This window comes from Podarcis muralis, chromosome 11, assembly GCF_964188315.1.
Source record: "Podarcis muralis chromosome 11, rPodMur119.hap1.1, whole genome shotgun sequence".
Lineage (NCBI taxonomy): Eukaryota > Metazoa > Chordata > Lepidosauria > Squamata > Lacertidae > Podarcis > Podarcis muralis.
In genome coordinates, this window is record NC_135665.1 from 65,986,556 (window position 1) to 66,012,621 (window position 26,066).

The 26,066-nt window shown below is 53.7% G+C and overlaps 2 protein-coding genes across 4 annotated transcripts in view; one reads left to right on the forward strand and one right to left on the reverse strand.

The window, feature by feature from the left end:
* The window catches only part of ATOSB (atos homolog B), a 34,797-nt gene extending 16,043 nt beyond the window's left edge, over positions 1-18,754 (reverse strand). For 2 of the 3 annotated variants that reach the window (XM_028748379.2, XM_077936595.1), the window contains exons 1-2: positions 18,636-18,754; positions 18,075-18,115 (exon numbers count right to left, since the gene is read on the reverse strand). The gene's annotated coding sequence lies outside the window, so the exon portion shown is untranslated. Of the gene's footprint in view, positions 1-9,847; positions 10,003-18,074; positions 18,116-18,635 lie in introns of those variants that run through there. The other variant, XM_028748380.2, reaches the window with a different exon arrangement.
* Positions 18,755-25,312: 6,558 nt separating this feature from the next.
* LOC144329183 (uncharacterized) overlaps positions 25,313-26,066 on the forward strand; it is a 7,426-nt gene continuing 6,672 nt past the window's right edge. The window contains exon 1 of the mRNA XM_077935963.1: positions 25,313-25,501. Within this exon, the coding sequence (XP_077792089.1) occupies positions 25,313-25,501 (189 nt within the window). The remainder of the gene's footprint in view (positions 25,502-26,066) is intronic.

Genomic DNA, 26,066 nt, shown 5'->3' on the forward strand with positions numbered 1-26,066 from the left:
CTGCCACCCACAATTCCCATTCCCCCCCCCCACTGCATATGTGTGTGGGGAGAGGGGGCAGAAGAGGCCCAGGGCCTCTGGGCTTGGCAGACCTCTCCTGGAGCCTTTTGCAAGCTCCAAATAGGGGCAGCGAGGCTGCAGAGAGGCTGCTGCCGCCGGCTGAGCGAGAACTGAATCCTTTCACAGGAGTTGAGGAGGATGCTGGAATCCCAAGGAAGAATGTAAGGCAGGGAGCAGAAAGAAGCCCAGGGCCCCAAACCAAGCAAGGGGACAGTGCTTTGGTTTCTGAACGTTTTGGAAGTCGAACGGACTTCCAGAACGGGTTCCGTTCGATTTCCAAGGTATGACTGTATTTAACGGGGGTTGGAATTACAAGCACGAAACCAGAGACAGGGAGGGAGCAGGGGCAAGGCGGGAAATGCCCCCCAAGGCCAGCGCTGGAGCCACACAGGGCCAAATTGAAGCAAAAGGAAGCATCACAAGTGCACAGCCCACAAGGGTGGTCCAGAAGCGCCCCCACCCCTTCCTCATGCCTCTCTGGGCTGTAAATCCCTAGGCAGAATCCAGGAGACCCCAGCCCTGCTCCCCTACATGTGGGAGAGGCCATGCCATTCATCTCAAGGGACCGCAGGCCGGACGGTCCAATTCCGCCTTTGCCAACCAGTGGTTCGCCAGACGGGTTGGACTAGATGATCCTCAGGGTCCCTTCCAGCTCTAGAAAAAACTATGATTCTATGTTTTGGATCATGGGAGTGGTAGTCCAGACCAACGGCAGGGCGGCAAGTTGGCAAAGGCTGAATCCGACAGACCCCTGCCCCCGGGGTGGGGCTGCCCCCCGTCCTGATCATCCCCCAGCTCCCTCCACAGACCCATCCGCACATCTAGTCAGTGCTAGAGGGCTCGGGCAAGCGAGCCAAGCCATATTCCGAGGGGTAGGCAGTCCTCAGCCACTTTTAGGCAGGAAGCTCCTTCCAAAGCAAGTCTTTACCTTTCTCTTCCTGCAGAGGCACCCAGAGACTCCCCAAGAGCCAGAGAGGGAGCCTCTGCCCACGTTGGCACAAGTGCCAAGCGGGTAAAGACCCAAACTGGTGAGTTAGGCAAAGGGAGTTCCCAGGGTCCTGGGTCTGGCTCTGCTTGCTGCCCCCCTCCCAATTCAGCTCCCCTGGACAGACACCCCCTCCCCATTCAGTCAGCTGTCACCATGGTGGTGGCTGAGCCAGCCAATGGGAGCACAGTATGTAAATCAGCCAAGAAAGCCAAACAACAAAAGGGGGGCAGGGGGCATTGGGGGGGCAAGGGAGGTCTCCTGCCAGTGCCCTCCTCCAGCCCCGCTGCCCCCGGAGACGCCACCAAGCCCAAACAGCCAATGCCAGGGTGCCAACAGGGAACAACTGACCGCTCTGCCCCACCTTCCTCTCCATGGAGCTCAAGCTGGCATTCCTGGTCGTCATTTAATCCCCCCAGCAACCCTGTGAGGGATGCCAGGCTGAGAGGCAGGGCGAGTGGTGCCCAAGCTCACCCAGGGAGCTACAGGGCTGGGTGGGGATTCGAGCCCTGGACTCCGTGGCCAACGCTCTAACCACTAGACTGCAGGGTCTCTTCAAGCAGCCAGGCCTGGAAGCCCTCTCCCCTCTCCCTATTTCTTGGATCCACAAGACAGGTCTTTCCCCTTCCCCAGCTACAACTGGGGGGGGGGGAGATATAGAATGGTAGAGTTGGAAGGGACCCCTAAGGGCCATCCAGTCCAACCCCCCGAAAAGCCGGAGCCACAGCTAAAGCTTCCCTGGCGGATGCCGTTCTGTCCCCCCGAGCTGCAGCACCCATTTCAGTCACACCTAAGCAAAGCTTGTTCTCTGCCCCTTTCTCTCTCTGTCACACACAGGGCAGAGACGCAGCTCTTCCCTGGCTGCTTCTGACAGATAAGACCCGAGGGGCAGCCCCAGGAACAGCTGTGGGTCGCTTCCCCGCCCCACAGCCATGCCCTTCTCTGCCACGCATGTTGGCACACAGAGAGATGCCCATGCAGCCTCCCATAATATGGAAGGTGTCTTATTACTTGCCAGTCGAGCCTGCATTTTATGGGCAAAGGGCTTGACAGACTCAGCCCTGTGAGCTTCCACAACAGCCCTGCAAGGCAGGCCGCTGCTGCTATTCCCACGTTGCAGGTGAGGAAGAGAAATGGAGAGAGGAGAATCTGAACTCGCTCCAAGCCCATCCCTCCAGCCCTTGACCCAGTACACCCACACACCCGGGCGAGCTCCAGGAAAGGACAGCGCCAGGCTAAGAACCGGCTGGTGTCAAGCCTGGGCAAACTTACTCCAGGAAATGGAGGCGAGGGAGTTGGCGAGGGGGGAGCAGGTGCCAGGGAGGCGGCAGGGAGAGGCCCAGGATGGAGCCTCGCTGACACAGGGAAGCCAGAGTTTCCCTAACAACTTTAGAAACACGCAATGTGTAATGCACAACTCAGTTTGCAATTGGAATGCAAAGAAAGAGCGCTGTTCGGGGCGTTTCTGCAAAGTGAAAGGAAAGTTGCGGACATTTTTCTTGGTTTTTAGTCAATCTATACTGACAAAGAGACCAGCCAGGGTGAGAGGCGAAGGCAGCCACAGGCCCCAACCCACAGGACACTCTGCATTTTCATTTTCATCCTTTGGCAGCTGCCAAATCGGGGTGGGGGACCACAAACACCGAGAATAAAACTTTGGCAAACATAGAATCAGTTTATATTATTTTAAATTCCCACTTTGAAATTCCCACTCAGCCGCAAAACTCGCTTGGCGGCTACTGTATTGTCTCTGGGATGGATTTACTTCACAGTAAATTTACTTCTGCTGCAAAGATAGGGGGGGTGGGGACAATATAGATCGCCCTGGAATCGATTTTAAAAATAACAGAGCATTTTGCCTGGGCTCAGGAAGTTTTGGAGTTCTCAACCTTATCATGCAGAAGCAGACAAAACATGTTTGTAGAGCAGGGGAGGGGGGGTCTCTGGAAGGAGCAGCCTCTGGAGGGACTCCATTACACAGCAATTAACCATTTCACTGGTGATTATTCTGCTGAAAGAGCAAATCTGTTCCAGAGTTTTATTTTTTGCCCACTCCAAATCTTTGCATATTGGGCACAAGAACATAAGAGGCTTCAGGATGAGGCCCATCTAGCCCAGCATCCTGTTCTCAGAGGCCAAGAAAACACCTCTTCTGGGATGTGAAGATGCTGTCAGCATCTCCTGCTCAGGATTGCCAGCAACTTGCACTGAGAGCCCACGGGCAGGCAGGGAGCAGAGGCTCTTGGGTACCAGAGAGCCCACCTTGCTTCATCCTGGGCCAGACTGAGAAGGGAAGGTGGCCAGGCCATCAGCCGCAGAAGACAAACTGCACCCAAATCTGCAAGCTGCTTCCCAACACATGAGGGGAGTAGCCAAGAACAAACTTCGCAAAGCAGCCAACAGCCCATAACTGCATGTGCTTTTGTTGCAAACCACTTCGATTTTTAAAAAAATGAAAAAGTGGCATATAAATATTTGTTGTTGTTGTTTAGTCGTTTCCGACTCTTCGTGACCCCCTGGACCAGAGCACGCCAGGCCCTCCTGTCTTCCACTGCCTCCCGCAGTTTGGTCAAACTCATGCTGGTCGCTTCGAGAACACTGTCCCACCATCTCGCCCTCTGTCGTCCCCTTCTCCTTGTGCCCTCCATCTTTCCCAGCATCAGGGTCTTTTCCAGGGAGTCTTCTCTTCTCATGAGGTGGCCAAAGTATTGGAGCCTCAGCTTCAGGATCTGTCCTTCCAGTGAGCACTCAGGGCTGATTTCCTTCAGAATGGATGCGTTTGGGACTTCCGGGTTGGCGCCATCGCCGAATGGCGGACTCCCTCCGAGCTCCGGAGGGAGCCTGCTCGGCAGGGGCTGGGTCCTACCGCGCCGGCGACGCGGGGACCCTTAAAAACCACGGGCACGGAGCCCGTGGACATGGGTGACTCGGCTGGCACCGTTAGCGCCCTCCCGACTCGTGAAGGAGCCTTTTTAAAGGCTACGGATCGGGTGCCGGGGAGTGGCGTGGTGCTTTGAGTCCTCTGCTTTCCCTGCCGAGCGAAGCCGCATGCCTTCCGGCGGAGAGCGCTGACTTCTTCCATTGAAAATTTGGACTTTTAACAACAACCCGTGAGTAATTGGGAAACCGGGTTTAAAAGGGGGAAAAAAAGGAATCTTTTTTCGGATTTGGCACGAGCGGGGGGGGATCCAAAAAGGAAGTCAGTCCCCCTCCCTACTGTAAACATTTTAAAACAAGGACTGGGTAACCAAGGTCTAAAAAGAAGCGTATTTCTGACAAAAATTAAGAATTCCACGATGGAAAACTACAAGAACTGTGCTGGAGGAGAAGAGTGGAGGGAGAAGGAAAACGCAACACCCCCCCCCCCCCCGGGGAACCGGGGCGATTTGTGAGAGAGCCTGGTGAAAAGAGACGGAGACTTTGACAGCTGTCAAAGTAGCTGTCAAAGTCGGAAAATTTAAAGAGGACTCTGCTATGAGGACTTTGCTAGTTAATTTCATTACAATTTGCTACGATTTGGATACAAAATGTTGAAAATATGGAACAACAATCGGTCTTTCGGATCAGAGGAAACAAAGTTACTACAATCCCCCTAGAGGGGTTTCGGGACATTACAAAGATGGTCGTAAGTGGAAAAATACTCTTGGAATTGTACTGGACTTGTTATCTCCTGGGAAAGCTGCAAAACTGAAACAGTATTTTGTCTACAGGGGTGCTTACATTAAAGGAGACAATAGAATTTTCTATTGAAGAAAGGAAGGGACTGAACGCAAGTTTTTGTTCCTGAATAACAACAACCCCTGTAGAGCTACTAAATTTCTGAATTAGAACGTTTTAGCAGCGGAACAAGACAAGAAACTGGACTACAACATGGAAAGAACAATGGGGGGAGCCTTAAAGACCAAGGAAACTAAAGGCCCTTAGGGGCCGTTTTTGGATTGGAGATTGGAAGTTAAATACCATAAAAATAACTTTTAAAAAAAACTGGCAAGGAAATGGGGGAAAATCTGATTATGGATCTAAGACTTCCAGGCAGACAACAGACAGACTGATGGACATGGGGAATCTAAACCGGGGAAGGGGGGGGGAGATTTAGAATCCAAAGGCTGGGTAACTATTTTCTGGAACTTTTTTTTATATACTTTTTATCTTTTATATCTTTATATAGTTTTTTATACTTTGTTGGGGCATCTTTATTAAAAAAAAAGGGAATTCGTGGAAGGAAAATGGGGTGGACTTTGGGGGGAGAATCTTTGATTTTTATTTAAGGTAATGATGATGACTGTATAAATTCAAATCTGAATATTGGGTTAAACAAATTAAGTTTTAAATTGGGAGTGAGAGCTTGTAGAACCAACGTTATGAAAGGGGAATATGGTAGGGATGGGGGAGGGGGGAGTCCCAGAAAGTGGATAATGACAGTAAGGTTTCAAATGTATTTTATTTTTGTTTTACTTTTACTTTCTGTATTTTGGAAATTTCAATAAATATGATTTAAAAAAAAAAAAAAGAATGGATGCGTTTGATCTTCTTGCAGTCCATGGGACTCTCAAGAGTCTCCTCCAGCACCACATTTCAAAAGCATCAATTCTTCGGCGATCAGCCTTCTTTATGGTCCAGCTCTCACTTCCATACATCACTACTGGGAAAACCACAGCTTTTACTATACGGACCTTTGTTGGCAAGGTGATGTCTCTGCTTTTTAAGATGCTGTCTAGGTTTGTCATTGCTTTTCTCCCAAGAAGCAGGCGTCTTTTAATTTCGTGGCTGCTGTCACCATCTGCAGTGATCATGGAGCCCAAGAAAGTAAAATCTCTCACTGCCTCCATTTCTTCCCCTTCTATTTGCCAGGAGGTGATGGGACCAGTGGCCATGATCTTCGCTTTTTTGATGTTGAGCTTCAGACCATATTTTGCGCTCTCCTCTTTCACTCTCATTAAAAGGTTCTTTAATTCCTCCTCACTTTCTGCCATCAAGGTTGTGTCATCTGCATATCTGAGGTTGTTGATATTTCTTCTGGCGATCTTAATTCCGGCTTGGGATTCATCCAGCCCAGCCTTTCGCATGATGAATTCTGCATATAAGTTAAATAAGCAGGGGGACAATATACATCCTTGCCGTACTCCTTTCCCAATTTTGAACCAATAAATATTTTTATAAATAAAATAAATATATCAACTGAACAAAGGGGAAGAGCTTGAGCACTCTGGATTCAGAGAGGAACTCTGAGCTCCATAACAAAATACAGAAAAGCACAGAAGCTGCAGAAACCTTTGGACCCCACTGACACGCTGTGCTGATTGCTGAGAAGGCAGCTGTCCCTACGAAGCTCCCAAGGCCTTTCCTGGGAAAGTGGACAGGGAAAAGCTTCTCTAGCTCTAGGGAGCTGATGGGCAGCCTGGGAAGCTGTGTGTTGGAAGATGCAGGGCAGAGAACAGAAAGTTCTTCTTCTTCATGTAGAGCATAGATAAACTGGGGAACTCAGTGCAGAGTTAAAGTGTGGCCTTTGAAAAGGACCAGACAAAGGCATGGAGGAAGAGGGCTATTGGAAGACGATTTGCTCTGCTCTGCCTTCATGCCTCTGAATCCCCGTTTCTGGAAAACACAGTAGCAGAGAGTTGCTGTTGCAACAGGGGCTCCCCATGGGGTCCCTGCTTGGTCACTGTGGGAACAGGCAGCTGGAACTAGGTGAGCCCCCTTTGGCCTGGTCTAGGGCGGGGCCTGACTGACTCCAGCTGCAGGAGCTGAGGCTGCTGACGAGGCCAGAGACCGGCTCTGCTGTGAGCCCTGGAACACCTGCTCTCTGCCTTGTAGGTCTCTTTCCACCTGGCCTGGAAGCAACTTTCAAAATGTGCCCGGCGACATGTGCATTTTGCATCTGGCTATCGGCCTCTTGTGGTGAAAATGCCCGGGGGCCAGTTTGGCACCTGCCGTCTCCCCCATCTGGAGGTGCATCCCTGGAGATCCTTGAATCTTGACTGTTCTCACCCACTAGCAACACATCCTGTGTAATTCCATCTGCTATATTTTATCTGCCGAATCAGAATGAATGTCGGGAACCCAAAAGCCACATTGAAAAACACAACTTTCAAGCCGTCTGTCCCCAAAATAGAAAACTAGGCATTCCGTTTTGGTGACTGTAACCCTGGTTTAAGAAGTCATTTGGCGCCTGGCTTATAGATCTGAGCTTCTAACGCTGCCTGGAAGCGCAGGGCCTGGACTGACTCCAACTACGAAAGCTGCTGAGCAGACTCTTAGGCTGGGGAGTTATTTGGGGTTTGTTGTTGGGGGTGGGCTGTTGCTGCTGTTGCTGGGTGGTGTGTTGTTGTTTTTTCGTATATTTATTTTAGTTCTTCTTGTGAATTATGTGGAAACTGCTCACTCTGGCTGTGCATTTTTAAAAAGGTTTTTTCACTGTTCATGACTACTTTAGCAGTTCTGCATTTTTCTCATGCTGGAAGCCACCTTGAACATGGCTTGAAATGTGGAAAGGCGGCGTGCAAATAAAATTACGCCTGTTTGTAGTACCCCCCCCATGCTCACTGCCAGAGGGGAGTGCGGTCATGAGATCCCACCGCCTGCAGGCCGAGGGAGAAGTCGGGGCTAGGGGAGCCACGGCGGTGAAGCAGCTTCCTGTCTCCACTTCTCAGCTGGGCCTCCTTGCTGACTCAAGAGCTGCCCGCGTCAGCCCCAGAGGACGCCTCTCTCCCGGCTGACTCACCTACTGCTGGGCTGCCACCAGAAATGCCACAGCTTCTCTGTGGCATCCAGCCAGCAAGGGCCCTGCCACAGCTTCCAGAACCAGCTCCAGGGGTGGAAGGGAGGCTGGTGCTGCAGCTGGCCCCGAGGCCTGGAGCCCCGCCAGACGCGAGGGCAAGGCTGGGCGATAAGGACACCTTCCAGCTGGCGCAAAGGAAGCCTGCCTGCTTGCCCTACCAGCTCAGCTGCTTCAGATGCCCCCTGGCAGCCTCACCTGCCACGCAGGCCCCACGCCCTCCTCTGGGCAGCCCAGCTGGGGAACAAGGAGGAGGAGGAGGAGGAGGGCAACGAGGTCCCTGCGAGCTGAGCCTGGGGGGTGAAAGGGGGCAAGAGGAGAGGCAGTGCCAGGCAAGCCAGAGGCATTCCCAGCTGATAGCTCCAGCCCAGACCTTTGCCAGGGTTGCACGGAGGCCCAAGAGGCCAGGAAGCCACTCTAGGGCTTGGCAGAGGAAAGAAATCTCCCTGCCCCTGCCTGGCCACAATGCTACTCGCAACAAGCTTCCTTAACAAACACCCACCCAGCCAGCTGCACCCTAAATCTATGCTGCTGTCACAGAATGCTAAACATCCAAAGGCCCGGTTATAGAGAAGCGCCTAAAGATATGTAATGAAGGTGCCAGGCAAGGCTCCCCGGGCAGAGCATTGCACAAACGGGGAGCCACCACAGAAAAGACCCCTCCTCGTGTCCCTGCCCTCTGGACCTCTTGCAAAGGTCCCAGCCCCAGAGAGCCTGCAAAATGAGATCAAAAAAGGGGAGGGGAAAGAAAAGGAAGGAAGCAGCTCAGCTAACACAGGATGATGCTGAGCAATCCTTAAAGCCCAGAAAGCCTATGGCTTCCTGAATTGGGTCCCTGGATTCTATGACCCTCACAGTCCCCTCTGAAGCCCAAGCCCCTGAAACTGCCTTGCCTCACAGCCCTCCCAGTCAGCCCTCTCCATTCCCTGATATTTCAGAATGTAAGTTCTTTGGGGGCGGAGACCTTCCTGCTTCTGCCACTGGGTAAAGGCCCCGCACCAACATATGCTGCCACTGCCAGCCCAGCCAGACCCTGGGACCAAAAAGCCCAACCCCAGGCCACAAGCACAGCTGCCCCCCCCAACCCTGGCAACAAAGGGGGCTGAGAAAGCTCAGGGACCTGGAGCCATGAGTCACATCTGGGTGGCTGCTTTTGGGAAGCTGGCGCTGGCACCTGGCTTGTGAGCAAACACTTGTCTCATCCCATCCAGGAGGGAATGGGCAGGACTGGGTCACACCTGGGCAGAGGCTGTGCCAACCCGAAACCGGCACAGGATCTGAGCAGCCGAGCCGGCCCCTGCCAGACCCGGTTCTGCAACCTTGGCAGGTGGGGGGGGGCAGAGAGCAGGAGATTGGAGACAAAAGGGGTGCCTGCCCCCCAAATCAGGACTCTCAATGGGGTAGCCACAGGAGGGGGGAACACTGCCCTGAGATCTACGGGTATAGGGCAGTATACAAATTTAATAAATAATAATAACTATTACTAATAACCCAGCTGGAGTGGCTGAAAAGCACCCGCAGCTGCGGCACAGCCTCCTTCCAGAGCCCCCACTGCACTAACCCCTATGGGGGGGGTACTGTCCTTTTACAGCCCCCCTCAACCTTTCCCCTAAAACGACCGAGGCGCGACTGCAGCCCTTCCCATCGGTGGTGGTGGAGAAGCAACAGTCTGCAAGTCCAGCTCAAAGCCCCCAATCTCGCCCCCTCCCCAAAAACCCTGCCAGATCTGTGGCAGCCCCGGGGCCTTTTTCCCCATCTAAGGAGGCGGCTCCGGTAGCCCCCCCCCCCAGACACAGAGCCATGCAAGGGGGGGGGGATGCAGGGACACGGAACCATACAAAGGACAGCGCCCCCCCCCCCGGTGCCATGTCGACGCTCGTCGGGGGAGGAGAGGGAGCCCACCCCCGAAGGCAGCCCTGGGAAGCCCCCTCCCCGCCCTCCCTCCCTCCGCGGATACAAAGGCTGCGTCCCTGCTGGGGGGGGGCGTCTTCCCAGGACCCCCCTGGGGGCGGGCGGCCCGCGCTCACCTGGCAGCCCCCTCCGGGCGAGCCTGCTCCTGGTCCCGGCCTGGGGCAGCAACAGCAGCAGCAGCCCCCCTGCAAGGGGAGACGACGAGGACCCCGGAGCCCCCGGCCGCCGGCCTCCCGCCTGACTCACCGCCGGGCTCCATTTCCTACCAGCTGCTCCGCCGCGCCCCGCCCCCGCCGCCCCATTGGACGGCCCGCCTGCCCCTCCGCCCGGCCCCGCCCTCCCCGGGACCAAAGCCCCGCCCCTTTGACCCCCACCCCCAAACCGTCCCCCCCACACCGCACTCCGCGCAGCCCCGACGCGCGCAATCCCGGGCGAGGCGCAACAGCTGGGGCGCACGAGCCACTCCGCGCCGCCCTCCCTCCGCCGGGCGCAGCTTCTGGGCGCCGCCCGACGGGGAGATCCCGGCGGAGGAAGGAGACGTGGCGGCGGCGGCGGCGGCCGAGGGATCCCCGGGGGGCGCCCCATGTTAGCCAAGATTTCCAAAGGGCGGCCCTGCCAGCTTGGCCGCTTTCCAGGGCGGGGTGGGGGGGTGGGAGGTGCGTTTTGGGGAAGGCGTTTTATGCGCCCTTCCGCGCCCTCTGAAAGGTCGGCTCTTCTCGCGCCTCTGGGGCAACCTCAGAAACGTGGGGGGCGGTCGACGGAGTTTTACGCAGAGGAGACCCATTGAAATCAATGGATGGCTCAGTTGGTAGAGCGTGGGACTCTTAACGTCATGGGCTCCACGTTGGGCAAAAGATTCCTGCACTGCAGCAGGTTGGGCTAGATGACCCTTAGGGTCCCTTCCAACTCCCCAATTCTAAGATTAATTTCAGTTGGTTCTACTCTGAGTAAAGCTTCATTGGAATACCACCCCTGTGGCTTTTAACGTGGCAGGAGAGAGAGAGTGTCTGGGGAGCCTGGAGAGCTCCAAGTGGAGAGCTGCAGTGCAGGTGCAAGTTCAGTTCCCAGTGGCATCGCCTGGCCTACCCAAGAGAAGCTCGTCCTCCTTCCTGGAGCCCCGGAGAGCTGCTGCCAGTCAGTGCAGGCAACGCCCAGCTACATGAACCTCCAGGCTGACTTCAGTGGAAGAGGTGTCATTCCACGAGGGGCAACATGCGTTCTAATGCCAGATAAGCCTGGCTGGCCATTGCCTGTAGTGATTGTCCTTTATAGGACAATCTTCTTGTTACTGGTACAATTTTCATTTCCAGTTCAATTTAATCATTAGCAGAACACAGGCAGAACTACCACTCAGCAGAGGGCAGTGCAAAACCAGCGCAGGCTCCCTTCCAAAGGAGGTTCCATGCCCATTTGGCGGCCTTTGCCAAGCTGGTGTTCAGGACTACAACTCCCATCAGGAGCGGAGTGATTAGAGCGCTGGACTAGGATGTGGGGAACCAGGGTTCAAATCCCCACTGGGCCATGAGGCTCACTTGGGCAGCCACTGGCTCTCTCTGCCTAACCTACCTCACAGGGTTGTTGTTGGGGGTTAAATGAGGAGGGGGAGAGCAGAATGAGACGGTGGGAGATAAATGGAACAAGTCAATGATAAAACGTGAACAAAAGGTCCCAGCTTCAACTCTCCCCATCCCACCCCCATGACATTTCCAGGGAGGGAGGGAGGGACAGACCCCCTGCAGGAGCCCCTAGAGAGGAGCTGCCAGTCAGAGTGGGCAGCACTGAACTAGGTGAACCAGTGTCCTGACAACAGCTTTGTGTTGTTCTGAGCCTCCAGCCAGGACCCCATTTCTGTGCCTGCCTCTCACTAGCCAAGGTGCCAGGACCCGGCAGCAGAGGAGAAAGGCTGGCAGAGGGGCACCTGGATCAGGGCCGTATGGAGGAGATGGCCGTGGGTCCCAGGGAGCTCGCTCCAGGTGTGCGCGCTAGGTCTGGGGAGACTGATCCCCTCCATGGAAACCTTGAACGAGGACTGGGCAGGGAAGTGGGGGGTGGATGAAGAGCCCTTGCCCCCTCCAGGAACATCCTAGGAGGGGGGGCGGGCAGCTGCTCTGGGGGTCCTGCTGGGAGTGGGCGAGACCTTGCATGGAGGAGACAGGCTGCCCTGCCACAATCACCCCACTTCTGACACTGGCAGCTCCTTCCACAGCCCAGCTCTCCTCCACCAGCGGCAGCAGCCCCTGCAAGGGTTGCCATGGTGACTCTCCCCTCCATCACGTGCCTCAGTGGCCTGGGCGGGCTCCGCTCCCCCTCCCTCTGCTTTGTCCCCCAGTGCAGAGGGGATGAGATCCAAGCAGGGGGAGTGGGCTGCCTGAAAGAATTGCCAGGAGAGGCTGGGCAGTGGCCAAGGAAAGGAACTCGCCACATGCTCAGGGGCCAAGGCCTGGGGCTCAGAAGGCATTCCAGAGCGAACTCTGCTTGGTGTCACCTCCCCACTTTTAGGGCTGCCCATTTAGTCAACTGCACCAAACGCCCGGCTTGCGCAAGGTTTCTTGACAGCATCTCCTTACTGTTAAAAGGAACAGGCAGCAGGTGAGGAGCAGGCCCTTCTCTGCTGGAGCACCTGGAGAGGCTCTGCCACATAGTGTGGGCAGGCCTGGGCGAGGGGCACCGAGTCATGCCCAGGACACTCTCTCTGCCGCTGAGATAGACTCTGTGCTCCCCAACAGGAGGCGGACGGAACCCTCTTAATCCCTGGCCTCCTTTGGGAGGAAAGGCCAATTTATCAATCAATCAGTAGATCAATCATTTAATTAAGAAGCAAAACAAAACACAGGAAGACTGGCTGCTGCATCAGGCCAAAGGGGGCCCAATGAGTGCAGCCCCCTGTTCGCACAGGGGACAAGCAGATGAGCATTATTCAGAGGCATGTACCACCCCCATCCCGATCCTGGAGGTGGTACACAGCGCCTGCTCTCTTCTCCTCCCCCCCCCCCCACTGTGCCACAACGGAGGCACCAAGGCGCAAGGTTACCCGACTCTAAGGACGCAACCCTTGTGTCCAGCCCCCCAGGGCTCCTCTCTGCTGGGAGGGGGGCAGGGAGAAGCCCCAAAGCCCAAAGAGTTGCCAGCCAATGCAGGCTGGGTCCTTGGCACAAGACCACCACCCTCACGCCCTGCTTGGGACCACCTTGGAGAGATGCAGCTCCTTCCCCTGAACACCACAGTAAAGGTAAAGGTCAAGGGACCCCTGACCATTAGGTCCAGTCGTGGCCGACTCTGGGGTTGCGGCGCTCATCTCACTTTATTGGTCAAGGGAGCCGGTGTACAGCTTCCGGGTCATGTGGCCAGCCTGACTAAGCCGCTTCTGGCGAACCAGAGCAGCGCACGGAAATGCCGTTTACCTTCCTGCCGGAGCTGTACCTATTTATCTATTTGCACTTTGACATTCTTTCGAACTGCTAGGTTGGCAGGAGCTGGGACTGAGCAACGGGAGCTCACCCTGTAGTGGGGATTGGAACCACCGACCTTTTGATCAGCAAGTCCAAGGCTCTGTGGTTTGACCCACATCCTCCCTGGTCACCATACTGGCTCCAAAAGGCCTGCCCCCCCATCAGTGCATAAGAACACAAGAGAAACCTGCTGGGTCAGGCCAAAGTGGGCCCATCTAGTCCAGCCTCTTGTTCTTGGGGGGGGGGGCAACCAGATGCCTCTTCTGGGAAACCAGCGAGCAGGATCCGAGCACAAGAGTAGCCCTCTCCAGTCTCCTTCCTGGCCCTCAGGACCACACAACCCTTCCCCCAGCAGAGGATCCGCTCTGGGCACCCGGAGCTGAGACATAATATGGCAGATAAAGGCTGCGTAATGTCGGCAGCTCACGTTACCGCCTGCTGCCCCCCTCCAGGACAGCCCCATTGCTCACGCGCTGGGAGACCGAAGGAGACAGCAGCGGTTATTTTTAGATGGTCCCTTTTGGGCCGGGAATCCCATGCGCAGGAGCTGCAGTCCAAAGGGCATTCCCACCCACCGGGCGGCACATCCCTCGCCTGCTCGCCTGCTCCCCAGGCCTCACGCTGCCCAGCCCTGGGCACCACCACTGCCACCCTCCCCGGGCATCTGTTGTGCAAGTGGGGCACACCAAGCCAGACTGAGCATCCGTGGCCACACCCAGAGCAGGCAGGACCAATTCTGGAATGCCAGAGCAGCACCTACCACCAGCTGGATCTAGAAACAGGGGCACCCGGAGAGCAGGACAAGCCCCACTGGCCTCCAACTGGGCCACAACCCGCCACAGGGGGAGGTGTTGTGGCTTCACCTACTCAGCCCCCAGGGCAGGAAGCAAGGGGGTGTGAAATCCCTCAAGGTCAGAGGAGGAGGAGGATTAAATTGCCCCAGCTGGAATTTGGCCCAGATCCCAAAGCTGGCTCTCCTGCAAGAGGGGCTGGGCCTTGCAACCCAGGCCACTGAGCGCCCCTGGCCCCTCGGGGCTCCAGCTCTTCAGGAGGGGACCAGCTCCCCTTGGGATCCAACTGGGAGACTGGGGAGGGAGGCTCCCCTCCAAGTTAGACACCGGCTGTCCAGCATTCACAGGAGCTGGCAGAGGCACAGCTTGTAGCTTGCTGTACAGGATTCAGCCACTTCCGCAGAACCACCCCAGGCGTCCAAAGCACAGGGGGAAACGCTCCAAATATTTATTTAAATTTTGTGGTCATTGGAGAGGGTGTGGAGAAAGAGGCAAATATATTTAAATGTTGGAGGGGTCCTTGCTGGTATGTCTGCATGATTCAGCAAATCTACTCATCCTGCTGCTCCCCCAGCTAAGAATGTGATATACCGTAAGCCTCCTGGATGAGGCCAGTGGCCCAGTTAGTTCAGCCTCCTTTTATTTTTACAGTGGCCAATCAGATGCTCTTCCCAGACACCCACGAGCAGGACCCAACCACAAGGGCATCCTTCGCTCCTGCGCTCTGCAGCTTGGATGCCCACGCAACCGCTCCAATCCGCAGAACAGGCACTGTTCTATGTGCCACACGACACCCATTTTGCACCTGTAAGAAATCCACCTTTTAGCGCAGCAGCACCAGTCCTGGGGAACTCCCTGCCTAGTGGCATCATTCAAGCGCCTTCACCAAACTCTCTTTGGCACCTGCTAAAGACCTTTTTGTTTAAGCAAGCCCACCCAAATATCTACAATCTGTTTGTTGTTTATCTTTCCTTCTCACTGCTCTTTGGCTGTTTTAAATGGCCGCTTTTAATTGGTAATTTTTATTGTTTAATTCTTTTTGCAAATTGCTTTGAGGGGTTATTTTTCCTTACAGTTAAGCAGCATATAAATTTTACGAAATAAATAAAATAAATTGATTTGTATTCAGAAGCATGACTGCCTCCTGAGTCAACTACTCTCATTGCATTTCCCTACCCCCCCCCCAAGTGGTGGGGGCAAATCCCCAAAATCTGTCCAAGTCAACTAAGTAAAATTATTTTGGAATATATTGATTCCTACAACATGGTAAGGAGAATAAAACACACTTATAAATCCACCCCACACAGCACAAACACACATAAGCCAATGGCAACATGCAGGGTTGGAAAGACCATGCACCAAGTATGAGCATCCAAGACGGGACAAAGGCCATCTTGGTGGCTGATTGACATATATGAACCCCCCCCCACACACACACAAACAAACACCCACCCACAAGAGCTCCAGCCTCAGCCCATTTCAGAAGCCCCAGGCAAAAATATGGAGAGAGGCTTTCGGGACATGGAAATGACCTACCAAAGCAGACCACTGCTCCACTGAGCTCAGGATTGTCTACACTGAGTGGCAACTGCGACTCTTCAAGGTTTCAGGCAGGAGACATTCCCAGCCCTGCCTGGTGATACCAGAGCAAAGCAATCCAAAGCAAGCGTGTCGATTTTATTTCATTTCGCTATTATAAATTCGCACAATGCTGCCCCATGGAGCTTTCGCAACACAACCTGCTTCTAAGTCCTTCAGGGAGGATCCTCCCCCTGCCCCCCCCCCCGCAAACGGTGAATCGGAGGCACACATGTGCTGCAGTGTGCGCAGAGGAGATTCCTGTACTGCAGGGGGTTGGACTGGATTACCCTCGGGGTCCCTTCCAACTCGAGCGCCCCATGAGCCCAGGCACAGGTCAGAGGACTGGCTGCGGCAACAAAGGGAGAGCGTGGCTAAATGAGCAAGGCAGGAGACGTGAGAGGGGTCCCCTCCAGCGTGTCTCCACACCTCGCTCTGGATGCCACGGAGTTATTCTGGATTAACCGGGGCACAAGCCCAGGCAGGTCAGAGAAGAACTGACAGGAAGCAGCTGCTGCCACCAACATGAGACTTCAGGGAGGGACCACGTAGCCCCCGATTTAGGACGGTGTGGGCGGTTCCCCTGCACAGGATGCCAAGCCAAGGGCCTGCTAAATTGAGAAGATCCATAACTGAGAAGATCCATTCAGGGGTGCCAAACGCCAGCCTCACTCACCAAAGATTACCAAAGTCCAGTCCTGGGCCAAATGATGGGTCCTGCACAAAGCAGGCAAACACAATTATCAGGGGCAGCAGGGAAAGATCAAGGTGCAATATGGCACGAGAAGGAAGCCCCAATTTGGGCACAGGGCATTCTTCCAGTGCAAAGAAGGGGTCAAAACCCCAAAGCTCAGGTGTCTCTCTCTGCAAGTGGCAACCTCCAAAAGCATTCCACTCCTCCCCACAAGATGTGTATAATCACCCAGGGATCCTGCTCCCCACTCTCTGTGCACACTGTCCTTAGTGGTCTCCTCTCGCGGGTGCCAACCGCCATGCGCTCAAAACAGCCTGGTCAGGACGCCTCCCTCTTCTAGGCCCTCTTTTCCCACCCCCACTGCAACCTTCCCCCTAGCTGCTCATTTTGTCTGTCTTAATAAGGCAGCCCTGTCCTGGCATGGGCAGCTGACTTGCCCTCCTGTTGCCCAGCACAGCACCTGGCTGGCAGACTGGTAGCACAAATGACAGGAAGTCGTCACAGCCCTGAAGCCAGACAGCGATGGGGAAGCCAGAGGCTGCCAGGCAAGGGCCGGGGAACAGGGCAGAAGTTGTGGTTATGAAAGGAAAGCCAGAGCGCAGACACCCCACCCTCCTCGCCACAGACCTTCTGGTAACTGGAGGTGGGGAGTAACCTGCCCAGAAATCAGCCAGATTGGGAAAGGGGGAAAGGAGGAAGTCTACAAACAAGGAGACGTCTTTAATGGTATTCTCAAATGTTCTCCTCAACGCTCCCCGAAAGCTCTTGGTAGCAACAGCAGCTAAGCTGGCTCTATTTTTCTTTCCAATTTATTGTATTTTACTAGTTCTAATGCTTGTCTGTGTCTCTTTATAACGCTATGAGCTGCTTTAGGCACCTTTTGGGGCAGAGAGTGGCATATTCATCCAAACAAAACCCTGAAATGGAGCCAGCAGCTCCTCTTCTTCCCAGACTTTCCTTCTCCTCGGGATGGGCCCACATTTTGAGCCCACCCCCACTTTATGAGAGAAGTGGCCCAAACCTCTCTGCCTTCCCCGCTCCAAAAGGAAGAGCCAACCTGGGAGAAGATTAGGAGCTCCAATCTGCTCAGCAGAAGATGCCTATGAACACTTACTCAGAAGTAAGTCCACTAAGTTCAGCTGGACTTACTTGCAGGGGATTGCAGCACAGCGTGGGAAAGAAAGACCCCAAATTCAGGCACATTGAGACAGGGTGCAGAGATACGGGTGCAAAATCCGTAAAGCTAGGCCATTGCTTTAATTCAGCTTTTTAAAAGTGCACACACAACAGAGCAACCAAGCTTCCAGTTCTCCCTGGAAGCATCTGAGCAGCGATATTTCTGGGGGATTCCAACTATGCTCAGAAACAATGCCCATTTTTCCTTAATGAGAAAGCAAGAATCACAGCCATAAAATGGAAGGTTTGGGGTTGCCTAGAAAAATAAGGTGGTGCGTGAGCCCAGGGAACAATGTGGCTGGGACTCTTGTGCAACATGGGACTCTTAATCTCAGGGACACGGGTTCAAGTCACACTTTTGGGCAAAAGGCAGTGCAATGCAGGGCGTTGGAATGGATGACCCTCTACAATTCTACGACCCCACATCAACAAGAAAAGCACGTCTACCACCCTGAGATCCTTGAGGAAAGGTGAGACAGAAATGCAGCAAAATGAACAAGTAAGTAAAACCCCTCACCCCCACCCAGAAGAATGTGCAAAGGTTTCAGCCGGGGTGAAAGGGATCCTTTGCAAGAAAGAACATCATTGCCCCATGAGCAGAGGCAGAAAAGAGCTCAGCAGCAGCAGCAGCAGTCAAGTCAGATCCGGTTCTTACCTGCAGGCCTCCCGTCTCTGGCAACCAGGCCGGCAGCGAACCTTTCAGGAGGAGGAACAAAGCAAAGGGGGGGGGGGGAGAGAGAAAAGAATAAAACACCGAATTCACGCGCAGGGCTTTGATGCAAAGCAGCCCCTCGGCTTTTTTGGGGGGGCACAGGCTCAAGACCTCCCCAAAATAAATCCTGCCTTCCCTTTCATCTCTAGGGGCAGACACCCCAACCCAGTTCCACTTTGGGGGGTCCCTTGCAAGCCCCCCCACCTTCCCATTTATTTATTTTTGGTGGGGGGGGAGAAGAAGAAAAAGGGTCGCGACACAAGGCAATCTTAAGGGGGGCAAGTGCTATGGACCCCCCCCAAAAAAACCACTCCCTTAAAGCCTCGAGAAGCTCTCCTGCGCAGCCCCCAACGGAATCCCCCCCAAGGCTGCATGGGATGCCTCTGACCCCCCCAAAAAAACCCACCCCCTCGCCCTCCACCCCCCCCGCCCCACAAATCAGACTCCTCCTCCTCCCCCTCCCTGCAATTTCCCCCGCCCCGCCCCGGGATCTGCCTGGCCCACCTGTCTCCCTGCAGGGGGGGCGCAGATCCGGGTCCGCGGTCGCCCCCCGCTCGCTTCCCTGCCTTCCTCCTCCTCGCAGCCCCGCAGGAGCAGCAGCTTCCGGGCCCAGCCGCCCGGCCCCGCCCCCCGCCCGCGCTCATTGGCCGCCCGCCTCCAGCCCCGGAGACCTCGGCGCCCGGCGGCCAATGGCGAGGCGCGGCTCCTGCGGCGGCCCCGCCCCCTCCACGTGCAGGTCTGTGATGACAGCGCGGTGGGCGGGGCCGCGGAGGGAGGAGGGCGAGCCTGATTGGGCGGCGGGACCGGGAGGGGCGGGAGCCGGGCGGCCGGCCCAGAGGGACCCTCCGAGGCCATCCAGTCCAGCCCCGCCGCCCGGAGAGGGAGCAGGCGAGGCCCGGCCGGGAGAGCAGCGTTCTAGGCAGGCGGCGGTCCAGCCCGCTCGGCCCCTGCCCGCCCCGGAGCTGGACTGGGAGGTGGGCTGCTCCTGGGACTGGAGGTTCTGGAGCGAAAAGGCTCCGTGCATCGCCCAAAGCCAGGGAGATACTCGCAGTAGAAGCTACACAAGCTCTAGCTTAGGGCCCCATTCTCTCGGGGCCCCCAAAAAAAATTAAAGGGGAAAAAACACCTGGATGTACATTTCCAAAATATAAGATAAAAAAAAAAAACCTACCTGCAGCAAGAGTGTTTTGTGTTGTATAGGCTCCTATGATGTAAGTCATGGGCCCTGCCTGCTAGCCTGCTTTCTAAAATATCACAACTACTTTGATAAAATACATATTTTGTTATGTGCAAATGGCTTGAGATACCTATTAGGTCCATAAATTAGCATATAAAAAAGGGTAAAGGGACCCCTGACCATTAGGTCCAGTCAGGTTGCGGCGCTCATCTCGCTTTACTGGCCGAGGGAGCCGGCGTACAGGTTCCAGGTCATGTGGCCAGCAGGACTAAGCCGCTTCTGGCGAACCAGAGCAGCACACGGAAACACCCTTTAACTTCCCACCAGAGTGGTACCTGTTTATCTACTTGCACTTTGAGGTGCTTTCAAACTGCTAAGTTGGCAGGAGCAGGGACCGAGCAACGGGAGCTCACCCCGTTGCGGGGATTTGAACCGCCAACCTTCTGATCGGCAAGCCCTAGGCTCTGTGGTTTAACCCACAGCCCCACCCGTGTCCCAAATTAACATATACTGTAGTATATATTCAACACACAAAAACAGCGACCATTTGTTGTTGAGAAAGGACAACTGGACGTATAAAGGGCCCCATTACCTTCAGGAGCTGAGGGCCTCCTCCAACCTCAATCCAGCCCTGGCTGACTGACATTCTCCAGGAGCTCTGAAAGGCTAGTTTGGAAGGGCTTCCCCTTGCAGAAGCCAGGCTGTTTCCTTCTTCAGCAAAATCCAATGCTTTGTAATGCTATATAGATATAGAAATGTTTTCCAGCACTTTCCCCGGAATAGATGCTCAGCTCCTGACCTGCGTTTTCCAATATTCATTTTTAAAAATTGGTATCACACTGGCCAATGTTCTCAGGGGCAGAAGTCGCTATTAAGGGAAAGTTACCTATTTGTTCTTTGCTTCGTTCAGAATGGACTTCTTGATTCAGAGATACCCAGGGAGGCTGGAAGAGTCTTGGGAGCACCAAGCTCAGCTGAGTAACCTCCAAAACTCTTTTATCCATTATATTTGGGCCTGAAAAAGAATTCACCACGGAACTCTGACGCACCTTCCCCCAACCTGGTGTTGTGCACTACAACTCCCATCTGTTATTTACCTGCGCTGGCTGGGGTTGATGGGCATTGTAGTCCCAAACACCCGGAGGGCACCAGGTTGGGGAAGGCTGCCTGCTTGCCTTCGCTCTGCACGTTTCACTTGGTGAGAGCAAAACTGCAGCAGATGTTTGGGTGTTTTTAAATCCCTTTAGAAAACCCAGGTGTCATCCCGAGAGAAGAGGTGAGTCAGGCGGCTGAGGAGAGGTTGCAGCTGCGCAGCCAAAGGAAAGGGCAGCAAAAGGAGGGCAAGAGGGAGAGAGAGAGCCAGGGGCAAAAGTAAAAATAAGAAATGAGTCACCTCTTCCTGTCCTGAGCTGCCCTGGCCTTGTTGCTTTTCTCTTCTGTGAGTGAGCATGTGCAGTTGCTGCTAAGCTCTCCACTGCCTTGAAGCAGGGAGACATCCGCAAAGCTGAATGCTAGAAGATTCAGGATGGAGAATGTTAACGGAGAAATCTGAGGGCTCCCTTGGCAAAAAACAAGGAGACCAGCCAGGAATACCAGAGCAAAACAGCAGCCAGGAGGCTTGGTCTTGATTGAAGACTGTCGCGACAGGACTCCCACCCGCCACAAGGTGGAACAAGATGGAAGCCCCGAACAAAAGAGCCCACAAACTTTTATTAGCTGCTAATCCCCATGTTACACCCCCCCCCCAAACGACATCACGGTTACATCCTGAAAGGGGAGGTCTGGTGGCCGAAATCTGAGCATCCTGGCCCCTGCCCCATGGTTCCCCTTGCCCTCCACCAAACACCCATCAAGTGTAACAAAAGAGATCTTTCCATTTCCCTGTTTCCCAGCCAAGTTCATCACACCCTTTTGTCTTCATCTGGGTTTGCTATTTCTGGAATGGCTACCTGTCTGGCACTCAGGTATCAGGATGCCAGGAATTATCACTCAGGCAGAGGGGCTGCTGAGGAGCTGAGCTCACATGTCTATAGGAATTTCTGAAGTTTTCCCAGTGAGCCAGTACAGAGATACATTGATCAGTGAATTCTTACATTTGGTATTGTGCAGCAGAGGCCCTTTGAATAGATAGGAAGAAACTGAGATGGGGTGTTTTGTGGGGACAAATCACAAAAGTCACAAAAGCGATTGTGCTGGTTTTGGTAGTGCGGTGCATGTGCATGATATCTGCTGGAGGGGCACCCCCCAACCTATACATAAATTCCTGCAACAAGAAAAGAAAGCCCTTCTTTATGAAGCGCAGAGTTAACCTGTGGAACTCCTTGCCACAGGAGGCAGTGGTGACCACCAACCCAGAGGGCTTTAAGAGAAGATTGGGCAAATTCATGGCAGAGGAGGGGGCTTGAGGGCCGCTATCCATGTCTGCTACACTCTGCCTCTGCAGTCGGGGCAGCAATGCCTCTCAAGGCCAGTTGCTGGAACCCTCAGGAGGGCAGAGGGCTCTGGTGCTCGAATCCTGCTTACTGGTTTCTCACAGGCTACTGTGAGGACGGGATGCCGTTGGCCTGATCCTGCAGGCTGTTTTTATGTTCTGAGTGGGTGGTTGCTTGAGCGCGGGGGAAGACGGCATGTAAAGACACAAACTTGTTAATATTTTGGTCGATAATTGTTTTTATCTTCTCCATAAACGGCTTTGAGTTGTTTGGCATGTTTTGTTTTTACAGTCAAACGGTGTAAAGTTTTAAGAAATCGAGAAGAACTTTCTGACATGAAGAGCAGTTTGACTTGCTCAGAAGGTGATGGACTCTCTGTCGCTGGTTGGAGGGCCACCTGTCTGACATTCACCTGTCACCTGTGATTCCTGCCTTGCAGGGGGTTGGACTAGATGACCCCTGGGGATCCCTTCCAACTCTACCATTCTACGGTTGTAGATCAATGACAGCGAGTGAGCTGCTGGGACCCCAGGCACCTGGGTCCTGCATTAAAGCCAGAGGAGGGAAGGGAAGCCGCAGAGCAGAAACTGCTGCATGGAAATTGTACTGCTTCACCAACACACGATGGAATTGGAAGATGCAAAAGCCACCGAAGGAGAGGAAGGTGCCTTCTGCCAGTCCCTTCTTGCTGCACCTGTGGCAGCAGGAGCTGCCCTTTCCCATTCAGGGTCCTCAGGGGGGCAGGGAGCGCTGCGCCCCTCACGGGCAGCAAGGGCATAGGCAGTGGTGTTCCTTTGCGAGAGGTTTTCGACTTCCCAACCAGCCAGGCTGAAGGAGGGACCGGCCGGGCAGCAACCGTAATGGTGGTTAGCTTCATTTGGGAGAGGGAAGGAGAATCTGCACATGCTCAGAGGCACTGAGCCCAAGGTACCAGAAAAACCCCCGCCCGGAAACCAAAGTCCCCACTGTGGAAGGACGTGTGGATCCAGAATTGGCCTCCCCAGTCACTTACGGACTCATTGTTAAAACTGTGTTTATGGAAGACAATCTTACTCAGCTACGAGGGATCGCCAAAGAAGAAGAAGAAGAACCGGAAAAAGAGATGTTAGGTAGGCAGTGTTTGAGACGAGAAAGGTGTGGCTCTGGCCCCAGAAAACTGGTGGTTCCTTGTATTGTCCCTGACCAGCTCAGTCTGAGGCTGACAGCGAAGGAAGTGCCACTTAAATTTGGAGTCCCTTCTTGGACGTGTGCCTGACAGTAAGGAAGGTTGTCACTCACCAGACTGGGGACAGCAATTGTGCCTGCTGACTGCGCATAATACAGGATCTCCGCAACGTAGCAGCTTGTGGAAGGAAGCTTGGCAAGGAAGGCACTGACTGCAATTCCTTTGAAAGGCTTGTGTAGAATTCCATGTTTTTAAACCAGAATTCAAAGAAAGGAAGGGTGCTGCTGCTCTCTAGTGACCGACAGGCAGAATTGTCTCAAAAAAGGCTTCCAAAGCCTGAGAAAACAAAGCAAGAGAACTCTTCAGACGCACCAGGGGCACTCTGTCGATCTGTCTGCCTATCCTTCTGTGCCTCCATTGTTGAATTATTATTATTATTATTTATACCCTGCCCATCTGGCTGAGTTTCCCCAGCCACTCTGGGCGGCTCCCAATCAAGTGTTAAAAACAATACAGCATTAAGTATTAAAAATTTCCCTAAACAGGGCTGTCTTCAGATGTCTTTTAAAGATAAGATAGCTGTTTATTTCCTTCACATCTGAAGGGAGGGTGTTCCACAGATCGGGTGCCACCACCGAGAAGGCCCTCTGCCAGCTTCCCTGTAACTTGACTTCTTGCAGGGAGGGAGCTGCCAGAAGGCCCTCAGAGCTGGACCTCAGTGTCCGGGTAGAATGATGGGGGTGGAGACGCTCCTTCATTTCTACTGGGCCTTTGAGGCCGTTTAGGGCTTTAAAGGTCAGCACCTACACTTTGAACTGTGCTCGGAAACATACTGGGAGCCAATGAACTGGTCTAAGGTTCCATAAAATTGTGCTCAAGTTACTGTGAAGAATTGTATTTTTCCATTGCACAGGTGGGGTGAGCTGAGTTTTCTGACTGAGTCACAGGTTTTAGGATAGCCTTTCCGAGTGCTCACTAATCTTAATGAAGCAGCCCCCACTGCTCAGAGTCAGGCGTTGCTTTTGCACACAAAGGGCTTCCTGGGCACAGACCAAAATGCAGCAGGTTGGAAAAGATGGAGGCAGAGTTCTTTCAATTTTTAGCTGAAAAAGCTGGTGTGTGGAATTTCTCTCTCTTGGTCATCACTCGTAGCTGAGTAAGATTGTCTTCCATGAACACGGTCAAAACAGTGAGTCCATAAGAGACTGTGGAGTCTCTATGGAGACTCTGTCCAGGAAATTCTGGGCATATGGCAGCCCTAATTTATATGTTGGTTGGCAGTTCGTTTGTTCAGCCTGGGTCATATTCCACTTTGGAGATGGATTTCCCATTGTCCTATGGTGAGTCTGATCTTTCTTCTTCTTTCTTGGGCGATCCCTTGTAGCTGAGTAAGATTGTCTTCCATAAACACAGTTTCAAAAGTGGGTCCGTAAGTGACTGGGGAGGCCAATTCTGGATCCACACGTCCTTCCACAGTGGGGACATTGGTTTCCGGGCGGGAGTTGATCACGGTGTGGATTTGCCAAGTGTGCCTTCCTCTTAGCACATTTCTCCCTTGCGTCCTGAATTTGTGCTTCTTCAAAATCCATGATGCCATTAGTAGAGGCTGTTCTCCAATTGGAGCACTTGGAGGCCAGTGCTTCTCAATTATCGATTTTTATAATGCATTTTTTAAAGATTTGCTTTGAGAGCGTCTTTAAAACTCTTTTGTTGACCACCAGTATTTTGCTTTCTGTACTTATGTTGGGAATAGAATAGTTGCTCTGGAAGATGATAATCAGGCATCCAAACAACATGGGATCAATATATGCAAAAACAGAAATGTATAACTGAGACGATGTATCGTTTATTGTTTTTGTAACATTTAAAGCAACTTTCTGCCGGTAAAGATTTAAAACATACTTTTTGTGTGTGCTGAGAATTTATTTCGTCACAAAAAGTCAGAGCAGAGAGAGGACCTCTTCCGCTGGCTCCATGAATCATCTACATCCCTGCCCAAATGCCAAGAGCTAAATCAGTGGGGAGAGGAGACGACAGCAAGCAGAGCTGCCCCACTGAACTGTTTCCTTGGCGGATTGATTTGTGGGACTTAGGAGAGAGAGAGAGACCCTCGTGTTGCCTCTTTGCTTCGCTTTCCCATGTCCAGAGAGAGAGAATGTGCAGCAGCTGGAACGATGAGGAAGGGGAGTCCACAGTAGGACAGAAGGGGTGCATGTTCTGGGGGTTCACTGTATTGGGTGCCTGAGGGTGACCAGGGTATGGTCTTGGCTCAGGGCAGGGTGCCCCTCTATGACATGCCCGGTGCCTTTATGAGGTGGCCTGGAACGCTGCCATGGGCCTCAGGTGGCCCAGAAAGGCAGCAGGGGGAGGCTTAGTTGTTGTGGGCCCACAGGCCTGGGCAGCCAAGATGGAGGTGTCCCACGATGACTCCTTCAGCTGCTACTTCTCCTGCTGCTTCGTCCCCTGGTTCCTCCTCGGCTGCACTGTCGTCTTCTCCCTCCTCGTCTGCTTCTCCCGGAAGATTCTGCAGGGGAGGCTTCTTCCGGAGAGGAGAACCTGTCCGCTGTCTGCAGGTGCCTGGCCCAAGACGCCACAGGTGAGTATCTGGCCTCTGAGGCGAAATGCAGCCAGGACTTTCATGCAACACAGGCGCACAACACTATTGCCACATCTGCAAGAACTGACCTGGTTTAGGAACTCTGGTTCTGCACCTGAGCATGTGCAGAAAGGGCAGGAGGAGAGTCAAGGCTTTGGTGGCTCCTTAATGAGCCTGGTAGCAGCAAGTGCAAAAGCTCCTTAAAGTGCCCTTTGCTCAGTCTGGGTGAAGGATGCTTTGGGAGAAGATGGGGAGCAGCTGCTTCCACATTTAAGCTCACCAGAGAATCCCTCCTTTCCCCCAACCTGGTGCCCTCCAGCTGTTTTGGACTTTAATTCCCATTAGCCTCAGCATCATATGGCCACACTGGCTGGGGTTGATAAGAACATAAGAAGAACTGGTTGGATCAGGCCAATGGCAGGATTTGGACACAGCAACTGGGATTCAAAAGTATTTATTGTCTCCAGCTGTAGAGGCAGAGCAGAAACATTGTGTTTATAATGTATATACAAAATCATTGTAAACAGGTTAAAACATTAGCAGGATTCTAGATACACTTGTAATC